Below are 20841 nucleotides of genomic sequence, written 5' to 3'. Positions count from 1 at the left end.
AACCTCGGCCATCTCCACCTCACATCACCTGGAAGTCCCTCCGTAAGCTCGGCTGAGGTCCCGGAGACACAACAAGGACCTCCAGGGGAAAAACACCTCTTAAACCCGAAGATCATTTGGCCGATTCTTAAATATTGCAGGCCCCGCCTCACAGAGGAACAACAGAAGAACATGCAACACTCCGTGTACCATCAGGTGTGGTAAGAAGGTGAAACTGAACTACTTTGCTATTACAGCCCGGATTTGGAAAACAAGCTCAACTGCCCAGCAGATGTTCTTTAAATGCTCTTCTGGGTTCTGTTCAAGCCTCGCTCAATGGACTAGACCAGATCAACCTTTAAGAGCCGTTTTGCAGTCGTCACTGTAACACTCACTAATCCAAAGGCAACAATCTGCCGAGCATGTGGATGAAACAGTAAAACCTCCTGTTATTAGTATTCTTCCCAAAGCCCAACCACCCAGAAAAGAAAATGCTGAATTTATAATACTTAGGACAAAATGCACACAAGGGCATTTGAACCAATCTGGAGTGCATTTCAAGATACAATTGTCAGTTTGAGACAAGAGCAGATTTTGCAAATCTGAAATGCTCGCCTCTGGAAGGGTTTCTCAGTATGAAAAATAAAAGATACAGAACTGCAGCCCCCAGGGCCCCGTTCAGGAATTTAACAACGTCCTAACCTGTTGTTCAGGCCACCAAGATCACACGTATTCTCTGTACTCTTGCAGGCTTTAAAAAAAAAATTCCCTCCGGGAGCTGCAAGGTTGAACCCAGTAGAAAACGGCCTTCAGCCGAGTGTATAACCAGCCTCGCTCCACCACGAATACTACTCAGTGGCTGCACCTCACTGCCGAGGCCTGCCACATGCCTAAAGGAGGCATCTGCAACGCGGTTCGCTGCGTGACCTCCTTTCGTGTACGAAGCGAACGCCGGAGGGAGCTGCCATCAGCTCTGGCGAACGAACGCGGACACTACAATCTCTCCCTCACACGTCTCCAGTCAGTCAGTGTCACACCCACACCACTCGTCTGCGGTCTGCCTCCCCCTCCACGGCAGAGGTAGAGAAAAACGCTTCCATAATCTCAGGGGAGGACAGAAACTGTTCTCCCTCAGCAATTGGAAAAAAAAAAAAAAGAGTCACAGTATCTTTCGAGGTAATTACATTTTCATTTTTTTTTAAAAAAGCACAAACCACACTTTTGAATTTTTTTTTCCATTTATCAAGATTCTCTCCACCTAAACCGTCCTCTCTTCTCAAACTGAAGAGATTCCCCAATACCCCCAGATATGACGTGGGGTGTGAATTTTTCAGATGCTCCCTCCCACTCCCCTCCCCCAGAAAGAGAGCCCTAGTGCATTTAGTGACAAACACTGCTAAAAAAAAAAACATATCTGCCAAAGTTAATAAAACCGCGTTCACCTTAATCAACTAGGAGCAATACTAAACTCAAAGCTCCAGAAATGTGCTCCTTTGGGTCTACATTATGGAAGCTATTTTCCTCTAGTACGATGCAGTAATGGCTAGGTGTGTGAAGTGTCTGCATGTGTGCAGTGGTGTGTGCTTGTGTGTTACATCGGTTCAGCTTTTACTTGTCTTAAATGTTAAGAACTTGTCCCTTGCCAAAGCTTGGATTTAGTCAGCTCATTAACAGAACGAGGAAACAACAACAACAACAACAAGAACAACAACAACTATGGTAAGTCATGAATTATTTACAGCAAGAGCCTTGTTTTCTTCAAATTCAGACCATCACTGTCAAAACCCAGAGATCTCCACTGCTTTCCTTGGATGTGCGTTTTTATCTGATGCATATAAACCACCTTCTGCAAGTACTTGCGGGCACGTTGTTTCTCTTACAACTTCAATTTACAGCTACTGACTGTGCTCCTCTTCCCAATGGACATGCAAATAAGATCTGAACAGACCACAAAAGTTGCCTTATAATCATTTTAGAACTACATTAATGATAAAGTCTTATTCTGTTAACTCTGATGATCATCAGGAAAAGGAAAACTGAATCCAGCATCAGGGCACATTTTTCCAGGTAGTGGGGATTACTGAATTTAGCAGGACTTTAATCAGAAATCAGCAGATTGCAAATATGAGTTCACACGAATTCAGTAATAAGAATGAATAATCAGCTGCAATCATAAAAAAACATCTTTAATTGTTCATGCGGTAAACTGGGACAACTCTGTGCACTTGTAGCTTAACTTTTTTTATGCCATATTAAGATTATACACAAAGTCATGAGAGAAGTCAGTGCTTTCTATTGCAATTACTTCAACATTCCAACACCTGTATCTTATGGAAATTTGGGAGTTTCCTACAAAATTAACTGAGCCGGTCTAATTCAATTTTGAGTCAACACTGCGTTTACTTGTTTTGCCTGACAAAGCTGTGTTGTCCTTTAAAACCACACAGCAGACACCACACCTCTGTGCATTCAAACGATCTCACTCCCATTTTCTTTTTTGTGCCCAAGTAGCCACTTCGTTCAACCACAAGAAATTCCTTGAAAAGTGCAGAATGTGTGCTGAGAAAAACGCATATTAAATTTCAAAGCAGTTCCAGCTCCTTTCTAGAAACTCTACCGATTCCTTCATTACAAGAACTACAGTTCCCAAGAGTCTGTGAAAGCTTGCACATGCTCCTTGAGATCGATTCTGCCGATTGTACCAGCTAACAGAGCAGCAGTATCAAGCGTAACGGAAAACAAAACCCTGCGGACTTCTGAGAGCCAAGAGGAGGAACTACAGCGAAAGTGCACGTGCACCAACTATGAAATTTTATGTCTTCAATTCCCTTAAACACTAGTGCTTTTTCCTGCTCTTCTGCTAAGACAACACCAAGTCAAAAACACACACATTTCATATCTAAACGCAACACGCTGGCTCTGTAAAGTTTTCTTCGAGGTGGCTGACGATTCCATGTGCTCTACACCAAGAATTTGGCAAGGGAGGTAACACAACATCTTATATATTATAACACCATGCGAAAACCCAAAGTCACCCAGCTGACGCTGCCAGGCCTGTGCACCACAGCCTCGTATTTACATTACACTCGAATTTGAAAACCGGAAAGCCGAATTTTGACTCTCACAATATATATATTTATATATAAAAAATAAGCTCAGTTTCAGAAATGTACACAATCTGTGGCTACAGTCTGCACAGCACCTGGTAACTCAGGAAGGAACTTTTTTTCTTGCATTTTATTTATTGTTAATAATTACACGGCACACAACGTACATTTTATCACTACTTTACCAGCTTTTGGATAGCGGTTAACCTATATATATAGATGCTTTCCTTTCTAATCTTCCACAGGGTAGCCAAGACCCTGCACCCCCCCAGTACAAACCTGCTGTCCACACCCTTCCTCACACCGTCACTTTCAAGAAAAAAAAAAGTTAAATTAAACCAAATCAAGTCAAGTCTTTCACCATTTCCCCCCCAAAAAAGGAAAAAAAAAAGTTTGTTTTTCATTCAGAATCAGTAGCAAAAGAGCAAATGATTTGCCATTGATATTCAGTGCCAAATCTAGGACACGTATTAAGCTACTTCAGAAAGCACAAGGTCTGAAAGTAGGATTCTGGCTCCTGGAGTATTAGCAACCGGGCTCACTGCATCTGCTGAACATGGATTTGCAAAAAAAAAATGTTTTGAGAAGATGCCATTTGTTAAAGTGGCTTAAAGAAATTGTAAAAAGTACTCAACCCACAGACACCAATTTTCTCTCAACGTCTAGTCTGCCATTACCCCCGCTTGTCAGGCCGGGGAAAGAGCATCTCTCTTGGAAATAACTGCCTGGTTTTAATGCTTAGAGTAACTACGCCAAACCTCCCCCAACCTCAGAGCAGACGTTGTCCCCATCATGGAGCTCCGAGGCCCTCAGAATTAGCTTTGCAACCGAAACCCCCCCCTCTCTGTGGAGAGCCGGCACCTGGCGAAACCAGCTTCTCTCACGAGACTCGACTAAAGAGAAAGAAATGGGGCTGTTCTGGGGGCCGCCTGGGGAGGATGGGGTTCCTCGCGGTGCCTCGGCTCTCTGAAAGTGGCGGGTTCAAGCAGCGTGCGCAGGCCGAAGCCCTGGTGGTCTAGGGGTCTGGCAGGGAGAGTGTGCGGGCGCCTCACAGGCCCGGTTGCCCAGCGTAGTGTTTTGGAGAATTATTAAAGTTTTACTTTTGCGGCGGTGGTTGTCTTGTTTGTTTGTTTTTTTTGCGCGGTTTGGTTTCTCCTCCTCGGCCAGGGCGGTTAGAGCTGGAAGCCCTCCATCGGGGCCTCCTGCTGGGGGAAGAGGTACTGCTGCTGGCTCGCGTCCACCTGCGGGGCCAGGCTGGCGTCCTCCTCCTCCACGCCGAAGTAGTGCTCGATCAGGTCGAAGGCCTTCTGGTAGATCTCCTGGTTCTCGTGGCTCTGCAGGAACTCGATCTTGTCCAGCCCTGAGGCGAGAGAGACGTCCCAATTCCAGATTTGCCCAACACAGCAATTTATTATTCTTTCATACAAGTATCGGAGATCTAGACCTGGCTGTTCATCACTGTATAAGTCTGCAGAACTGCTCACTTGTCAACAAATAAACAGAAGGAGGTGTGCAGCACTGTTTAATTTTTCAGCAAAGTCACCAATTTACTGTTTCTTTGGAAATAAAGGAACAAACATCCCACTTTTTGGTGTAAGACCATCTGTGTTAGTTTTTTTTTTTGAGAGGAAGCAACAACGCATGCTAAAGCCTATATTTCTCGCACAGGGCACAAAGAGGTTTCTCCAACACGTCGAGGTCACAAGACCAGGTCCAGTAGAGAGGAAACAGCATGCATAAAACTGTCAGAACCCGAAAGAGCAAGTGCTGATAAGAAGCTGAAGAGGGCATGCAGGTGTGCAGACATACAGGCAACAGGCAGAAAGACAAACCGACGGACAGAAAAGCAGATTTACAAACAGGCCACTATAAACATCAGGGTCAGTGCCAACATCTGTGCCTGTTCCAGGAAAAGAACAGTCTTGTCACACATGCCACTCTATGAGGAGAGGAAAGAGGAACAGCGGATCGTCCTTACCGTAGGCCTCCTCGATCAGGCCGCAGTAGGGGTTGATGCCTGTGCCGTTCTGCTTGGCTTCCTGCTCGCCGAGCCGCAGGATGTTCTCCAGCCCGTTCAGGGCCACCTGCACGATCTTGGAGTCCATGACAGTGAGCAGGTCGCAGAGCGGCTTGATGCAGCCCAGATTCACCAGGTACCTGCGGAGACAGCCACTGTACAACCTGATCTGCTGTGCGGAAGCGCTCCTTCTAAATCGGTCTCCCTGCAAACAGCCAGTATCTGTTGTATGCACGAAATTCAAACTGTACGTAACGTCCCTTGAAATTCAGTCTGTATGAGACCCAAGAAAGACAGCAGATGTAATGCTGTTGTTGATGGAATTAAGGGGCGTGTTGGTTTCGCTTTGCAGCAGCTCACCTGATCTGTTCCGGTGTTCCCCCCGATGTGGCGTTTGTGATCGCCCAGGCAGCCTCTTTTCTCGTGCGGAACTCGGCTTTCTGTAGTATGTCTATCAGCACAGGAAAGATGTTCGCATCTATGACAGCCTGGGATTCAGAAAGAAACAAGCGAACCACTTAGCCTGCATAGCCATTCTGAACACAAGCCACACTCGATTCCTTCAGGATGTCAGCTTTATGAAATGCAGAAGCAAAACAGCAAGGGAGTGCACCACAATGGGCCTCGAGACTTAATATGTCTGTGCACAAGAGTATGACTATGGGGATTGTAAATGACAGCCCTGTATTGCCCTTCAATCTGTATCAGAGAGGCTGGTTACAGTCTTGTCTGCTACCTGTATCTGTGCTCTGTTTCCTGCTGTGATGTTGGAGATGGTCCAGCAGGCTTCTTTACGGATGGACTCCTTGGGGCTGCTCAAGAGGTGCAAGAGACAGGGCAGGGCTGAGCAGTTCAAGACCACCTGCACAACAAAGCACACAAGCAATACGCATGAATCAACAAGACCTTCTCTTCCATTAGCTTGCCTGCCCTCTCGTCTCTTCTAAGTCTAGTGTGCGAGCTGACAGCTGGTGTGATACCATGACTTTTAAATGGGATCAAAGAGAAAAGAATCAAACCCTCAACTGGAGATAACCTCTGACATGAACACCTCACAATTTTACAAGTAGTCTGCAAACACCGATTTAACAAACTACAGAACAAACGGTGTTGTCTTATAGAGCTTGGACATCAAAGAAAAAGTAAAATTGCTTAATTACCTCATATTCCCCTGTGTATTGGAAAAAAAGACAAGCTACAGCTCAACGCAGTGTATGGGAGCCTGGATTCTGAACAATGACTTACCTGTGTCTGGATGTCGTCTCCTGTCACAATATTCCCTACAGCTCTTAGAGCCGGGGAAGCCACTTTGTAGTCCGTGTGCCTTGGGGGAGAAGAGAGCTTGGGAAGATTACTCAGGATTTGCTTGGCAAACATCACATCCAGTACGTAAGTCTACTAGATACAAAGATCCATTCAGGACAGGCTCACTCTGCCAGCTCTCGAGTGGCTCAGCTGGTAAAGACACTCAAACGCGGATAGAGCTCTACGACACAGGACACGTGGGTTCGAGCCCGGTCACGCGGGTAGCCAACTGTGAGGGGGATTCCTTAAGCTGCGGCACACCATTGGCTGAGCGATGCCAGGGCAGGGCTTGGTGTAAGTCAGCTCCCGGCAACACAGCGACCCCCTGCTTCTGCGAGGGACAGGCCTCTGTTCCGCTCAAAACACCTCACAAAGTGGTTTATCAGCTGCAGCATTTTACATTCAAACTGCCTTTTGATTCCTTCAAAACGTCAAAATCATGTAATTAAGTGCCTTCAAATCGGCGCAAAACGTCCTGTACAGAGCTGTGCCGAATGGCTCCAAGGATGGTGGAGTTAAAGCAGCTGGATTACACTTCCTAGTTCTCCCTGTGTGTGGCGACAGGGTTCACAGCTGGGAGCCGAGACACGAAAACACTCCATAGCTGAAGCCATATGGGGATACCTGCAATACCTGCAGTTTATAGAGTCAAAAAAAGGTACAACTGCGTGTTAAAAATCATCTTCTTTTTCTGAAAGGGTTCCAGGAAGAGGATGCAGACATTCAGTGAGAATACAGAATGAGATGCAGGTGGATTCAATTAAACTGCAATAAAGAGGGCTGAAAAACTCTAAATTCCCGAGACCCTAAGCCTAATGCTTTCCCAACAGAAAACGTTCAGGAACTGCTTGAAAATGGATCCTGCTATTTCAGCATCACTGAAAAGAGAAAGGGGAGGGACTAACCCCACACTGAAAACCAGCAGGCACCCACCTCCTTCAGTTTATGCCATGACACTTGGGCCTTACCAACTTATCGAACACTCCTATCCAAGGGATACAATTCGAACAATTCAGGTGAAGAACCTTGTTCAGGTGTCCAACAGCAATGTCTCGCCTGGAGTTCGAACCCACAACCTTCCAGGTGCGAGCCCAGCTCCCCACCCACAGTGCCACACCGCTGCCCCGGTCTACAGCGTCCTTCAGTGTCCTCCGATGGCCTATACACAGCAGCAGGAAATGAAGCCCGACAACGGCGGGCAGCACCTACATCAACAGCTCCACCAGTCTCCTGCACACCCCCGAGTCAATCACGGCCTGGATCTTCTCATTGGGCCCATCGGAGAGGTAGGACAAGGCCCAGCACGCGTCGGCGAGCAAATCCGGGTCACTGCTGAACAGGAGTCTGGACAGGACCGGCAGACAGGGGGACACCTGGAACACAACAGTCAAGGTGTTACCTTCTCCTCCTACCGCCACCAAGTCCGCTGAAACGCCGCGACAGGCGACATGCCTTATGCTCATCTTCCGCAGGCAGTTTGCGGGATTAAGTGTCGAACCAAACAGTGTGCACCCATATACACAGTTCCAAAAAACAAGCAGCTTTATATTCTATCCAACCCAACGTCCACTGTGACCAAACTGGGAATCGAATGCTGAAACGAAAGCAGAGCAGTTCAGAACACAAATTCATAACCAACACGGAGCTGGAATAAACCTTTTTGCAGATAAAGATTCTGTTATACGTGGATTTGGATGATCATGGTAAAATTAACCAAAAGTTGATAAAATCAATTTATTTTTAGAAGATTAAGACTGTTTCAGAATTTTAACTACAGCTGCATTTCTAAAGAAATGTGCTTTACTTTTCTTTGAGTCTCTGTGACTGATATATATATACTGCATTAGTCTATAGCATATATACGGACTAATGCAACAGGCATTTCTGGACCAGGCATACGCCTTTCACTGAGGCACTCTGCAATCCAGAGGAGTGGTCCGGAGAGCAGAGCACAGAGTGTGCCGACACGCTGCCTTGCAGTCGTCTCGCATAGCAGCCAATTAAAGCCTCGCTGCTCACAGCTGGTTACTGTGGAAACCACTAGTGTACGCATGCCTGACCCTAATGGGGAGGGACTGCACAGCAATAAAAGTCCACCCTGGGCTTTCCAAGAAACCCAGCTGGTAAGATGATCATTATAAGACTGCAGGTTCGAGTCTGCACTACTGCAATAAGATGGACATAACACGCATCATTTCCATCAGAGGCCAAGACATATCCAGACACCACCTGATCTACATGTGGTGTGTAAGAGCAAGCCCTGTGGTATGCTGGCTGCCTGCGAGTCTGTGGTCTGGCTAAACCAATTGACAACTGTTGCACGTGCGGAGGGTACACAGGAGGAAAAACAAGATTCCCCATTTGTGTTTACTGAAAAGCACGTGAACAAAACCCCAATGGGTTGTGTGACAGCATGATAACATACCTTCTCAAAGTCCGGTGGCGGGCTCTTCCCCCTGCACAAGTTAGAGAGGGCCCAGACTGCGTTCCTGGTCATCGTCAGCCGGGTAGACTTGGTCAGCAACCTTAAAGAAGGACAACCAGGGGTCAAACGCACCTTCACTACCATGCCTCATTTCACTGAGAGGTACAGAAAAAGCAGGCAGCATATTTTGACCGTAATTTGCAAAACCACAACAAATACGACATAGCTACTTGCCAGGCTGAATCATTCAAGTAGGTTTATATACTGAGTGCATATAATCACAGCAGAAACTGAAGCACTTTTCTTTCCCGACGGCCCATGTACTTACATTAATAGTGGTGGAAGGATGTTGCAGCTCAGGACGTAGTCTCTACACACTGCGCTGTCTCCTGCGATGTTTCCTAGAGCCCACACGGCCTGAAGACGCAGGGAAACCCCGCTTAAGTTTTCAGTTCAGTATAACTTTGAATTTCTAATCAATTGGCTAAAGCACAGCTACAGCTATTTCAGCCAGCCAACAGCTGGCCAACAGAATTAACAGCTGTTGCTAAGATGATGTGCACTGCAGCCAGCACTTCCACAATGCCCTCGGTACCTAAACCCTTCACAACAAAAGCAGCTACAGAGGCCAGAGGTGTGACAAGAGTTTTAACAACTGAAATCACTCGATCGCCCAGATCCCCAAAGCACGGTACAGTATGGCGGTGGCTGTTCACCTGTTCCTGCACGTCCTCGAAGTCCGAGTTGAGCAGCTCAATGAAGATAGGCACAGCCCCCGCCTCGATCACGATCTTGGTCTGCTGCGAGGTTCCAGACGCAATATTTGTCAAAGCCCAGGCAGCTTCAAACTGGGGGGGGGGAGACGTGACGAAGTCAAATATTAGATAAAAGTTGTATTCCCCCTGGGTCTGAGGTTAAAGTCACACCGGTAGATTTTTATTCTGTTCTGAAAAGCTAATAGTTAAATTCCGAAAGAATTACGAGGATGATGTATATGGTGTGAACTATATTACCTGCTGGAATGGAGGATCATGTTCAAACACTACCTACCAATTTGTTTTAATGATGAATTTACTTTCCTGAATCATTCAACAATTAATCAATCCATTTTAATCTCTAAAATTATGACTCGTTCTTAATGGGAAACCAGGATCATTATATTCAATGACAGAGGTGTAAAAACAGAACTTTAGAGAACAATCAGATCTACTGTAAGTGGACACAGGGGCTAGACACCAGCCCTTTTACTGTCTGTCCTCAAACCTGAAAGAAAACCACACGTGACACCAAATCACACGACACACCTGTAATGTGCAGTTGACACTTTTTTTCAGAAACTCCACAAACCGCTCCACAACCCCCGGTGTGTTGATAACTTCATCGATTGGCGGGTTGGGTTCTGTAAGAGAGCACGAGAATTAGGAAGAAGGAAGGGCAGAGCCCAGAAACCCACTGGCACCTAACATGGCGTGACACGGAGCAGGGCACTGCTGTGTGAGAGGAAGATGGGGCTCCCAGTCCTAGGCCTGGTGACCCGCACAACAGCTGTTTTTTTAGCTAAACAACCACTTAACCTAAACAACAAGGGAGCTTTGCATTTTACTTCTGATCACAGGTTGCATGCAGATCTTGAGTTTCTTATGAAACCCTTTAGTAAACAGGTACTTCCTACAGGCTTAGAAACTGAACCCAGAGTTTAAAGTAAAACTAGGTTTAGGTCTATGAAGGGTTGAAGAGATAAATTATTTAATAAAACACGAAGCAACAGGTTTGTGGGCTCCCAGGACCAGGACTGGGAACCCCAGGTTTCGGTAGTATGAACAAGATACCTTTCGACAGCAGCTTTCTGAATTTCTGAGTTGTTGAGAGCTGGAGCTCAGGGTCCTCTGAAAAGAGCATCTCCACCATGTCTCTTGTGATGACTCCCTCCTGAAACCACACAGAGGACAAGTTCACTCCCGACTAGGGAATGTAACACACAGGTTAACCATACTGACCAGCGAAGGAGGAGCTGAACCTCTTCCAGATCCTGTTACAGAGCCGCTTCACCCGGACAGTCTCCAGAACCGAACCACTGGTCCAAGTGAAGCTCGCCAGGCACCGACACTCACCCCAGGTGTGGTGGAGCTGACGAAGGAGTCCATCAGAGGACTGTCGAACACTCCCGCCTCGTCATTCAGCATCTCCACGTTTCTCCTCTTGAAGAGCTGAGGAAAGTGGGGAAAAAGGCCAGAATCTGAGACTCTGCTAGTGCCCGACTCTACTCTAAAGTCTTGCGATGAAATAATCCGCACTATTAATGTGATGCAACATTTTGTGATGAAAGTATGCCAAGGATTAGCAAATGCGCTACTTTTCTTAGACAGCTGGGCTAATGCACATGTTCACATTTAAACTGTCCATCCCAATTTCTAGTATTCCAATATCAGATCCAACATGCCCTGCAGGATCCGGATAAACCGCTGATCTCATCCCGGATTATTCCAGGAGACACAGTCAAGGTGAATTTAGAGTCCTACCCAGCCAAGTCCCCAGGGCAGGCCGGACCTTGTGTTGAACTCCTGTTTTGACACACGTGGTAAAAGAAAACAAAGAAACCTGGAATTCAAAGGAAGGCTACCTGCTGTTCTCGTTTCTGTTTCCTCAGCTGGATTCCCTCTTCCTCTCTCCTCCTGCGCATCTCCTCCAGGTTCAGTGCTTTGTTCTTGTACCGGTTCATTCTGTAATTATCTTTCGCGGGACTCGCTGTGGTTTCTGTCAAAAGGCAACAAAGGACACAAACGCTCAGACACCTGAAGCCCTCGCCCTGTATTTACAGATTCGCACATTGGATTGAAACAAAAACAGTTCTGCAGCTGCTAATCTGCAATTTCATGAATCTTTTCACTTACTGATACCAAAAAATCAACACGGCTATTTCACCACCACACCTTTTCAGCACATCCATGCAGATCACCTTCCCAGGAATCACCTGCCGTCCAACGTGACGTATCCCTCACGTGGTATTTCCTGCTTTCCAAGGCAGAAACTTTCCACAAGTTTATCTTTCAATTCACCCTAATTCCTGTCTCGGTTAGCTTGACCAAAGAATTCCAGGGGGAGAGTAAGAGGAGGCACACTGAGGACAGACACATGAAGAAAAGGGCAGCTGACTGACGGGAGAAGAAACCACTGCGGTTTCCAACAAGTGTGAGCCTGCCTGCCTGTAGCCCCGGCCAAGGCCGAGTCACAGCGGGGAAGCTGTATTCACAATAGCTCGCCTGGCCTGTACTTCCAAAAGAAAAGCACATCAAATGAATAACGAGGCGCTTTGTTTTATCTGTTCACAAAGTTAAAACAGCACGTGCACTCATCAGAAGTGCCAGCTACATCAGTAACTGGAATGTAATATTAATCTGCAGTGAAGTAAGTAAGGGAGGTGCGTGAGTGCTATATTCAGCACTGAGCACATCAGCTACAGCAGACAGTGTACGGAGAACAACACAAAGCAGGAACACCGCGTTCCCTTCTAGACACTCTTTCTAGGAAACACTCGGGGCACGCACAAAAGAAGAAGTATGCATCTGTGAGCTGAGGATATGAGGGTATTTCTCAAGAACTGAGCCGGTTTAGTCTCCGCACAGTCCTTTCCGATTACAAAAAGCTGTGCCTGATGTAGCTGGCTTTCAGAAAGAGGAAGTGGCCCATTGCTTCCAGAATAGAACCCAGACAGGGCCAACGCCATAATGGCCGTTCTCGTGACAAAAACTGCATATAAGCAAAAAAAACTGCACAAAAAAATTGAACTGCCCAAAATATAAACAGTCATTGATGATACTTTTGAGATCTCCTTTCCCTACTTGACAATTGTTACATCTCATGTTTGTGACGGATCACAATGTTAAACCCCGTACTACACAGCAGCCTGCAGGTCCCTGTGCATAATCTACCAGGTCAGGGATGTCCCTACGTGCACAGGGGTGCAAACTCTGTTTTTTGCCTTTTGCCTTCATCAAATCCATTTCTATACTATCCTGCAACATCTAAAACCTGAAAGTTAAAAAAACAAGGGAAATTTCTGCACCTGAGGAAAGAAATATCTAATGTTGAACTCTGTACCAATCTTAAACGCACTCACAATGGGCTTGAAAGCAAAGCCAAATGCTGTTTCTGGTGGCGACAGGTGACGGGCCTAAACGTTGTTTATCAAATGCACAGCTAACGTCTGCAAAGTCAGTCCTTCGGAGTGTGGAAAAACAAATGTGAAATCCTGACCGCTACACAGCGCGCTAGCCTAAAGACTGCTGTAGTGACCACAGACAGAACACTGGGCTGAATCACAAGTCAGTCACTTGGCAAAGAGAACAAATAGCTTTATTCACAGATAATCACACGGGATGAGTTGTGTAACTCTTGGTGTCCACCCTCGGCTTTTGTGCGGGCAGGCAAACGCCCAGCCAATCGTGAATCATCCGGGGATTGCTCAGAAGTGCGAGGCCAGGCAGCATGGTTACTTTGCAACAGGATTCCAAATTTGTGTCGAGGTACCCCTTGACTCAAGCAAGAGGAATTCCCGAAGGCCAACCAACATGGCAAACTAACTGATGTCAAACAGACTTACAGAGACAGGAACCACCAAAACCTTAAGCTACAGTACGTGGTGCCCTTGTAGTGTACAAACAATAACCAGCACCTCTGAAACCTCACCAGACCCACTACTTCAGAATGAAGCTTTTTAATACTCTGCCTTTTTGAAACCAACTCAAATCAGACTCTCTCATGCCACAAGGTTGACAGCGCATTTAAAGAAAGTTGTAAAAGAGGTAAAATATGGAGATTAGGGTTGTGTGAAATGGAAAAATGTAGAATCTGGAACAGAATTAGACTGTTGTGATACAGGACTTACTTGTATCTTGTAATCTTTGGACCGACTTCACAGCTGGAGCATACTGTGGCACAACATGTCTGAACTCAAGGCTATTCACCACTTTATTTGTTGTAATTAGTTAAAAAAGTAGCATACTCGTCAGAATATCGAACAGCTAGATTTGTTGAAATTAATTAGTGTCACGGATTAGCTAAAACCGAGGGCACCAATTCCTAAGCCTAGGATTTCAGGCAGTCCCCGATTTCTTCTAGTGATGTAATCAACTCTCCAAGTGCTGAAGAGACCCGAAACCATGAACAGCCTGCGATATCTGATAATCCCAGACTCCAGATGGTAGAGCTGCAGGCTTCAAAAATAAAACGTTATGGCTTCGGTACAGATATTACATGCATATCACTAATTTTAGAAATTATCATGTTATTCTGGCCTTGGGTAACCAGGGATGCCTCCTTGTGTCGAGTTTAACCCAGCTTCAGCGATCCCGTTTTAGTTCTCTGGTCACATGGGCCTTGCAAAAAAAAAAAGAGAGAAATGCTCGGTATGTCAGCCTTACTATTCTGGATTAGTGCTCCTGGCTCAGCCTCAGCGGCTCTGCCAGGAGAAGATGCTGGAGCCCTTGAAGCTCACGCATGGGAGCTGCCAGCTCCTCCACAAGAGGAGGAAGCCCAGCAGGCACACTGTCGAAGGCTCAGTCAAGCAGAGGCATACCTGCGGCCTGCCCTGCGCCTGCTTCAAGCGAAAAAACAGCACTGATGTGAGGCCCTTGCCCCGAACGCTGCTGTAGCCCGCTCCTGGCTCATGTCACTGCCTGACTGGCCAGGGCTGTGCCAGTGTGCCACCAGAGAAGGATGAGCATGAGCAGGCATGGGCCTCATTCCACCCAAAACGGTGACTCCTGCAGGTCTGCAGCCTCTCCAGCTGTGCGGCCAGACCAGCTCAGGCCTGAGTCTCCAAAAAGGCCATTAATCCTTGCGGTTCAAATGCACTGCCTCTGAGCTCCCAAACTGCTGCAGCACCATAAAGAATATTTTAATGCTCCTTCTGCTGAGGTTCTACCATTGATTCACTTCTGCATGCGATTCAAGTCAGTGGTTACCGATTATTAATTAGCTTCTGCAGCCACACGCTGCTCGTCTGGAAGACAAACGCTCTTTCTTTTGGGCACACAGCAGAACGAGGCTAATCTATTTACAGTGCTTTCAATTTGGACTCCCAGCTCATGGCCCTGCATGTTTTATTAGATAATTAGTTAAAGATAATCTGCAGAGGCTGCAGGTGAAGTACCACAGTTATTTTGAAATGAACTGTTTACACCAAGAGTTGTGAGAGTGGGGAGCAAGCTACCCAGCCTGTTCTAGAAGCCAGTACCCTGGCTTCTTTCGGGAAATATATGGATGAGATCCTAAAAAATCTATCAGTTGCAAATAATTAGAATCGGCTACATGGGCTGAATGGCCTCCTCTCGTTCCTGATCATTGTCATGTTGTTAAATACAGGCTATGACATTACCTCTTTCAGAAAACTCATCCCCTTACATACACCAGAATGTGCACGATCTGACTGAGCAGAAATGTCCTGCCGCAGTGCTTGTAGAACATCAATTTCTGAACTTGCAGAAGAACCTATTATTTACTTACTAGAAACAGGACATGCATGGGCTGAAAAGAAATTCAGAGATCTTTAAGAACCGAAATGTGAACATCCTAAAGCCTGCCCAGAATCCGAGCTGCTCTGGTCAGTTAAATGATCAAATCAGCTCACTAAATTGATCCTTGAAAGGTGACTTCCAACAGGCTGGACTGTGGTTCTTCAAGACCACGCCTGCCCATCACAGAAATTGCTGCGGGCCGGAGAAGCAGCAGGTGCTGCAGGACAGTGCTTCACGTCTGGCAGGTAGAAACCGAGTACCTGGTGCCCTCTAACAGGGCACGCGAACAGTGCAGCAGACACACACTTGTTCTGCACAAGCTCTGGCAGAAACCAAGTTCTGCCTCAGATTCACAGCCAGCCAAGCAAATCACGGGTGAAGGCAAGCGGAAGAAACGGGTCTGTTTCTGTCACCATTCCTCTGCGGCAATAATGATTGCCTTTTGCACAGCAGTGCCATCAGACACTCCTCAAAGTGAAAAATCACAGATTTTAAAAAGCTGGACCTAAAACATCCTTTGTTCTCCCTGTGGAAGACATCTGCTGAAAACGTGTCGAGAGAAGCCAGGGTTCCAGACCCCCACAACACAAGCCGTAAAGTGAGTGGTTTCTGTTCGCAATGTTCACACAAATCACTCACACCCGCCCAACAAAAATGCACAAATTTGCTAGTAGCTGTACAAGCTTATTGTACACACAACACTGTCATAAGAAATCAGCTCTCTCAGACATGCTGTAATGATACTGTCAAGTTGTCCGACAGTAAGCGGCAGCTATTAGCTATTTAGTAGAGCTACTAACTACTAAACAAGTTAGATGGGCCTTATACCTCATTAAAGCATTTCCCATGCCTGTAGTTTAACTGTGACCCTTCAGCATGAGCACCTGCATCAGATCCTGCAATGCACAAGGCCAAGCTAGGAGCTACTGCCTCATTTGCCTTTGTTGTCCTATGTACAGACAAACCAGTGAAAACTATTTGTTTTACAAAGGCAGGGGAATGAATAAGAAAAGCAATTTAAAATGGGGCTAGTGCATGACATAAAACGTCATTCTGCAGATGCTAAAGCAGCTTGAGAGAAATTGGGGGTGAACTGTGCATCAGCAACTAGTCCATTGGTATCACTTACAGCAAGATAACGTTTACATTACAGGTTGATGCAGAGTCAATCAGTTGCAGAGATGAAGCTGGACCCAGGAAACCCATCTACCTTATATCCTGGAGCACCTTTGCCTCCTGCAGTCTACCAACTTGTCATCCCCACAGGGACTATGTCAACCAGAACCAGGACTTTCTGATACTGCTGAGCATGTCAGCAGCACCTTTTGATTTCTGAACTGCAGGGTCACATCAGGGAGAAAAAACACCCTACAGCTCTTAAAATCTAAACTGGACAAGGCAGGCAATGGCTTGATGCCTTCAACATGGTGCACTTCAAAGCCCTGAAACAATTCATCTCGCAATTTCCTTCTATAAGTTTAAAACACAAAGCCCCGCTAAAAGAGGAAAGAACAGAAGCAAATTCGGGATGGCAGACCGATAACTATAGGCTAACAGGACCATATTCCTGACCAGGCAGCTTTAGGCCTTCATCGAGCAGCTGTGTGAAAGCTGGCAGAAGGGATGCTGTTCCATCACAATAGGACTGAAAGAACACAAGAAAGATCACAGACAAGAAGGGGCCATTCAGTCCAGCAGGCCCCTTGGTAGTTAGCAGCTAATTGGTCCAGGGATGTCGCTCATGCGGCCGTTTCTTGAGAGAAGCCAGGGTATTGTTTTCCCACAACAGGGCTTGTTCCAGGCACCTGTTTGCAGCTCCGGTGGAAAAGTGCCGTGAAAAGAATAGGGAGACACCTACTATCTGCAAGCTGCTTGGGACCGAAAAACTCAAACCCAGATTAAGATGCATGACACAAAAAGTAGCGAAGATATAGAAGCACTTGAAAACGATCGCTTCAGAGTAACCAGCACCAGGGCAGGTAGCAGCTCCGTCTGTTCTTCCATGGGAGCTGTGCTTCTGGTCTGGGACACGCTCAGGGAGCTGGGAGGCAGGGCCAGACTGCACACACGGATATCTCAGCGCAGGCGGCAGCCGGCAACCGGACAACTTCCTTCCAAACGAGCAAACCCTCCGAGAACCTCCATTCCCTTCCTAAAAGGTTCAGGGGTGACTGCGACCTCTTCCGAAACCGCTAGCAGGAACTGCATCTCCCTCTGGCACATCGCAATTCAACACCTCACCATGTTCTCCTAACCTCAGGACAAATGTACAGACTTCAGTTCATTTTTCAACACACAATGCTAGATCAGAACCACTGTAATCAGCTAGGAATGAACAATCAAAGGAAGTCTGAAAAGCCATACCAAGAAGAGGGTACTTATTTTTTACACAAAAGACCTAAATCCAGTCAATACATGTGTAAGTGATCAAAAATACAAAATGTTCTATGTGCTGTAAAATGTATGACCCTTAATTTACATTTTTTTAAGCTGCTGAGAAAGCAATGCATCACATATATCTGCTTGTGACCAATACACTGTGATACCTTCAGCAGCTCCAGACTATTCACTTTGGGTCAGAGCTGTCCAGGAAGTGCCAAGGCCTGCTAGTCGGTCTTTAATGCCAGCAGGGCCTGAAGAGCAGCGAGAAGCAGTCAGATAGGTCCAGGCAAGCCAATAGCAGTCTGAGTGAGGTCACAAGGAGCTGAGCTGGACTGAAACCCTGCAGTCGCTCCTCCAGAACCACATCTGGACACCCCTGGTCCAGTGATCTTCACGTCCAGGGAAAGCGTCATTCTGGGCATCCAGAAATGAGGAGTCATGGATCAATTCAGTCTTTTCGGACTGCCCAATCCTGGTCCTAGAGATCCACACTGCAGCTGAGCCCCTGACCTATGAATCCTTAACTGGACAACAAGTTGCCTGATTGGAACCTCTGCAGTTTTTTTTTATCCTGGTACTCAGAGGTGGTGCTGCACACTGGTCGTGGTGGAGGGGAGTCCCCGTTACCTGTAAAGCACTTTGAGTGAGCGAGTCTAGAAAAGCACTACGTAATTGTACGGAATTACTATTATTATTATTATTATTAAAGGTTGTAGATTTTACTGACAACTTAATAGTTAAAAGGCAGCCTCATAAATCTTTAGGAACTCCAGAGAAAGGTTTTACTTGAACTATCATTAGCTATATTAAAGGAGCGATTACTTGATTACTTGAGTGCTCAGGTGGAAGAAACACTAACGGGTCTGTGGTTCTGCAGGGCCAGAATCGAAACCCCTGGCTTAGAGACAATCAAACCCAGGACACCTCCACACTTACAGGTCCCTTACGGCTCTGACATGCAGTTATCAAGTACGATGCCGCAGAGGAACAGTTCACGATGAATATCGGGGCCACCGACTTTCAGAAATGAAGCGTTTCCCAGCTAGGTTGAAGAATATACTCGAGAGAGCTTAAGCACATGAGTCACTGCCTGACTCAAGAGCCTTGTGCAAATATGAATCAGATTCTGCATGAACAAAACAGACCTTAAAACGTGTGAATAGAAACCGATCTGTTTAAGTCAGACAAAGGCAAATGAATTATATCTGAAAACCCGGGCACAATTAGATCCTTTAAATCAGAGTCCATTCTACTCCACCGATACTGCAAAAAAAAAAACCTTAATCAAATCTGGAGATGATTCCCTCTTTCTCTAATACAGAGGTTTCAAAAAGACAAGCTGGAGAGGAACGGCTGTAGGCCTGCCAGTTAAAATGTCGGAAGCCGCCACACGAACGGTTCACACACATTTCATGTATGTGGAAATATTGTAATTCTTGAAACGACGTTTTCAATCCCCTCCCCGCAGTTTCTCATATGACGGAGAGGATATATGGAGAAAAAAAAAACCACCCTGTTGTAAATCCTACAGGCCAAAAAAGAAACAAGAAAAAACTTCTGATAAAGGAAATCATCGGATTACTAAAAAGCCACAACACTTCTAGTAAGAAGACAGTGCCTAATGAGCCACTGCTATAAACATCAATATCAAGATCACGTTTTGTAGGTTTTTTATTATTATTATTATTTACGTTACGTACCATGCAGACAGATGGGGTGACGCTGTGAGAGTGGGTAATATTAGGGAGCGTTTATGCAATTTTTTCGCCTCTGGCTGCTGTTAAAGGTGGGTTTTTTTTCCGCTCTCCTCCCTTGGAAACAGCCGCACGGCCTCTCCTGAGCTCAGGCCCGTCCACACACAGCCCACACCCGGGAGCCCCACCGCGCCACGGACCCGTCCCCAGACAAAACCTGCCGCTTCAGTGGAAACGGATCCCACGCCCCTGACACAGCGCGTCCCCCCACCCATTCCCCGTTTTCCAGCAGAGACAGGGCCGGGGTTTGACAAGCGTGATCTCCCCCCCCGCCAGCCCGCACGGATGAGAGAAACTGTGACCCGGGGAATCGGTCCGTCTACCGCCGCCCTCTCTCCGCCTGCTCTGCGGGGAGCTACACGTTTTCAACTCACCCATTGCGGCAGATATACGTCCGGTGACAGCCCCCCCGTGTCTCTCTTCTGTCCCGATTTCTGTTAATTTTAATCTCACGCCCGCTCTCCCTCCCTTCCAGAATTTGCTGTCCGCAGACAATATGTCGGAAGACGACGGAAGCCCGGAGCAGCCAGATGGCTCGTCGTCGCGTTTTAGAAAGCGGTGGGCGGTTCGGAGTCTGCGATTGCTTGGCGAGGAACGACGCTTGAACGGCTCTGCTGACTGATGCACGCATACCGATGACAATCCAAGTTGAAGCATTCATTCAGATCTTCGCAGTTAGATTATAAATGATGACATACAAATTACTCACACGTACGAGATGAAAAAACTCCTTCTGTCTGAGAGTCGGTCCTTATTTTAACTCCCAAGTAGTAATAATAATAAACTTTATTTTATATAGCGCATTTAAAGGCAGATTCTCTTAGTGCTTTATAGCATGACAACAACAATAAATAAAAAGAATACACAAGATAATACACAAGACAACTAAGCTGCAGCTTGTATTGTTAATTTGTCTGTAGCCAAACAGCAATTGCAATTTATGCGTTTTCTGGCTGTGCCTATCTTGAAAGAGCTGTCAGATCTTGAGTGGGATATAATGGTCAGGATAAGTTATGTGCAATCCTTCCTTGTCATGTCTTCCTAAACGTTTTTTCAGCAACATTCTCCAAGGATTCAATTGTCTGTCTGACATTACTAAAGAAATGATAAAACCAGCCAACACCTATCCTAGCGCCTAAAGAAAACACTCCAAACATGCAAGCTGCACACAGAACATGCCACTGTCCAGAATCGAACCCAGGACTTGAGAGCTGCAAGGCAGCAGCAATAATCGCAATGCCACCATCCCAGAAACAAAGACATTAACAATGTCTAGAACACAAAATTTGTAATGCTGTTTTAATTTCACAGGAACTCATACCTTGATTATTATCAACAGAAAATCCAGAGAACTGAT

General features: G+C 46.3%; 1 protein-coding gene across 3 annotated transcripts; it reads right to left on the bottom strand.

The window, feature by feature from the left end:
• Positions 1-4208: 4208 nt before the first annotated feature.
• kpna6 (karyopherin alpha 6 (importin alpha 7)) lies at positions 4209-19997 on the bottom strand. Of its 3 annotated transcripts, none has more exons than XM_088931595.1 (14): positions 19859-19997; positions 11454-11587; positions 10945-11040; positions 10663-10762; positions 10138-10232; positions 9550-9681; positions 9162-9250; positions 8834-8933; positions 7618-7781; positions 6349-6427; positions 5840-5965; positions 5464-5591; positions 5065-5243; positions 4209-4446 (listed from the first exon to the last, which is right to left on the bottom strand). In XM_088931595.1, the coding sequence occupies exons 1-14, from the start codon at positions 19860-19862 to the stop codon at positions 4259-4261; spliced, it is 1614 nt and encodes a 537-aa protein (XP_088787721.1). In that variant the 5' UTR covers positions 19863-19997; the 3' UTR covers positions 4209-4258. The 3 variants fall into 3 exon arrangements, with proteins under 3 accessions (XP_088787721.1, XP_088787723.1, XP_088787722.1); XM_088931597.1 differs by having other exon boundaries at positions 5065-5258; positions 19859-19992; XM_088931596.1 differs by lacking the exon at positions 19859-19997 and adding an exon at positions 19431-19511 and having other exon boundaries at positions 5065-5258.
• Between the last annotated feature and the right edge of the window lie 844 nt (positions 19998-20841).

The sequence above is a fragment of the Atractosteus spatula genome, chromosome 14 (genome assembly GCF_055471065.1).
Source record: "Atractosteus spatula isolate fAtrSpa1 chromosome 14, fAtrSpa1.hap1, whole genome shotgun sequence".
Taxonomy (NCBI): Eukaryota; Metazoa; Chordata; class Actinopteri; order Semionotiformes; family Lepisosteidae; genus Atractosteus; species Atractosteus spatula.
The sequence above is the reverse complement of the archived record's forward strand: the minus strand, read 5'-3'. Positions and strand labels throughout refer to the sequence as shown.

What these genes read in the sequence shown, in the direction of transcription:
- kpna6 (XM_088931597.1), bottom strand. An exon ending in ATCCTTCCACCACTATTAAT is followed by an intron (nt 8,934 to 9,161) that starts GTAAGTACATGG and finishes TCCTTCTTTAAG; the next exon opens with GTTGCTGACCAAGTCTACCC. An exon ending in GAGACGACATCCAGACACAG is followed by an intron (nt 5,966 to 6,348) that starts GTAAGTCATTGT and finishes TTTGTTGTGCAG; the next exon opens with GTGGTCTTGAACTGCTCAGC.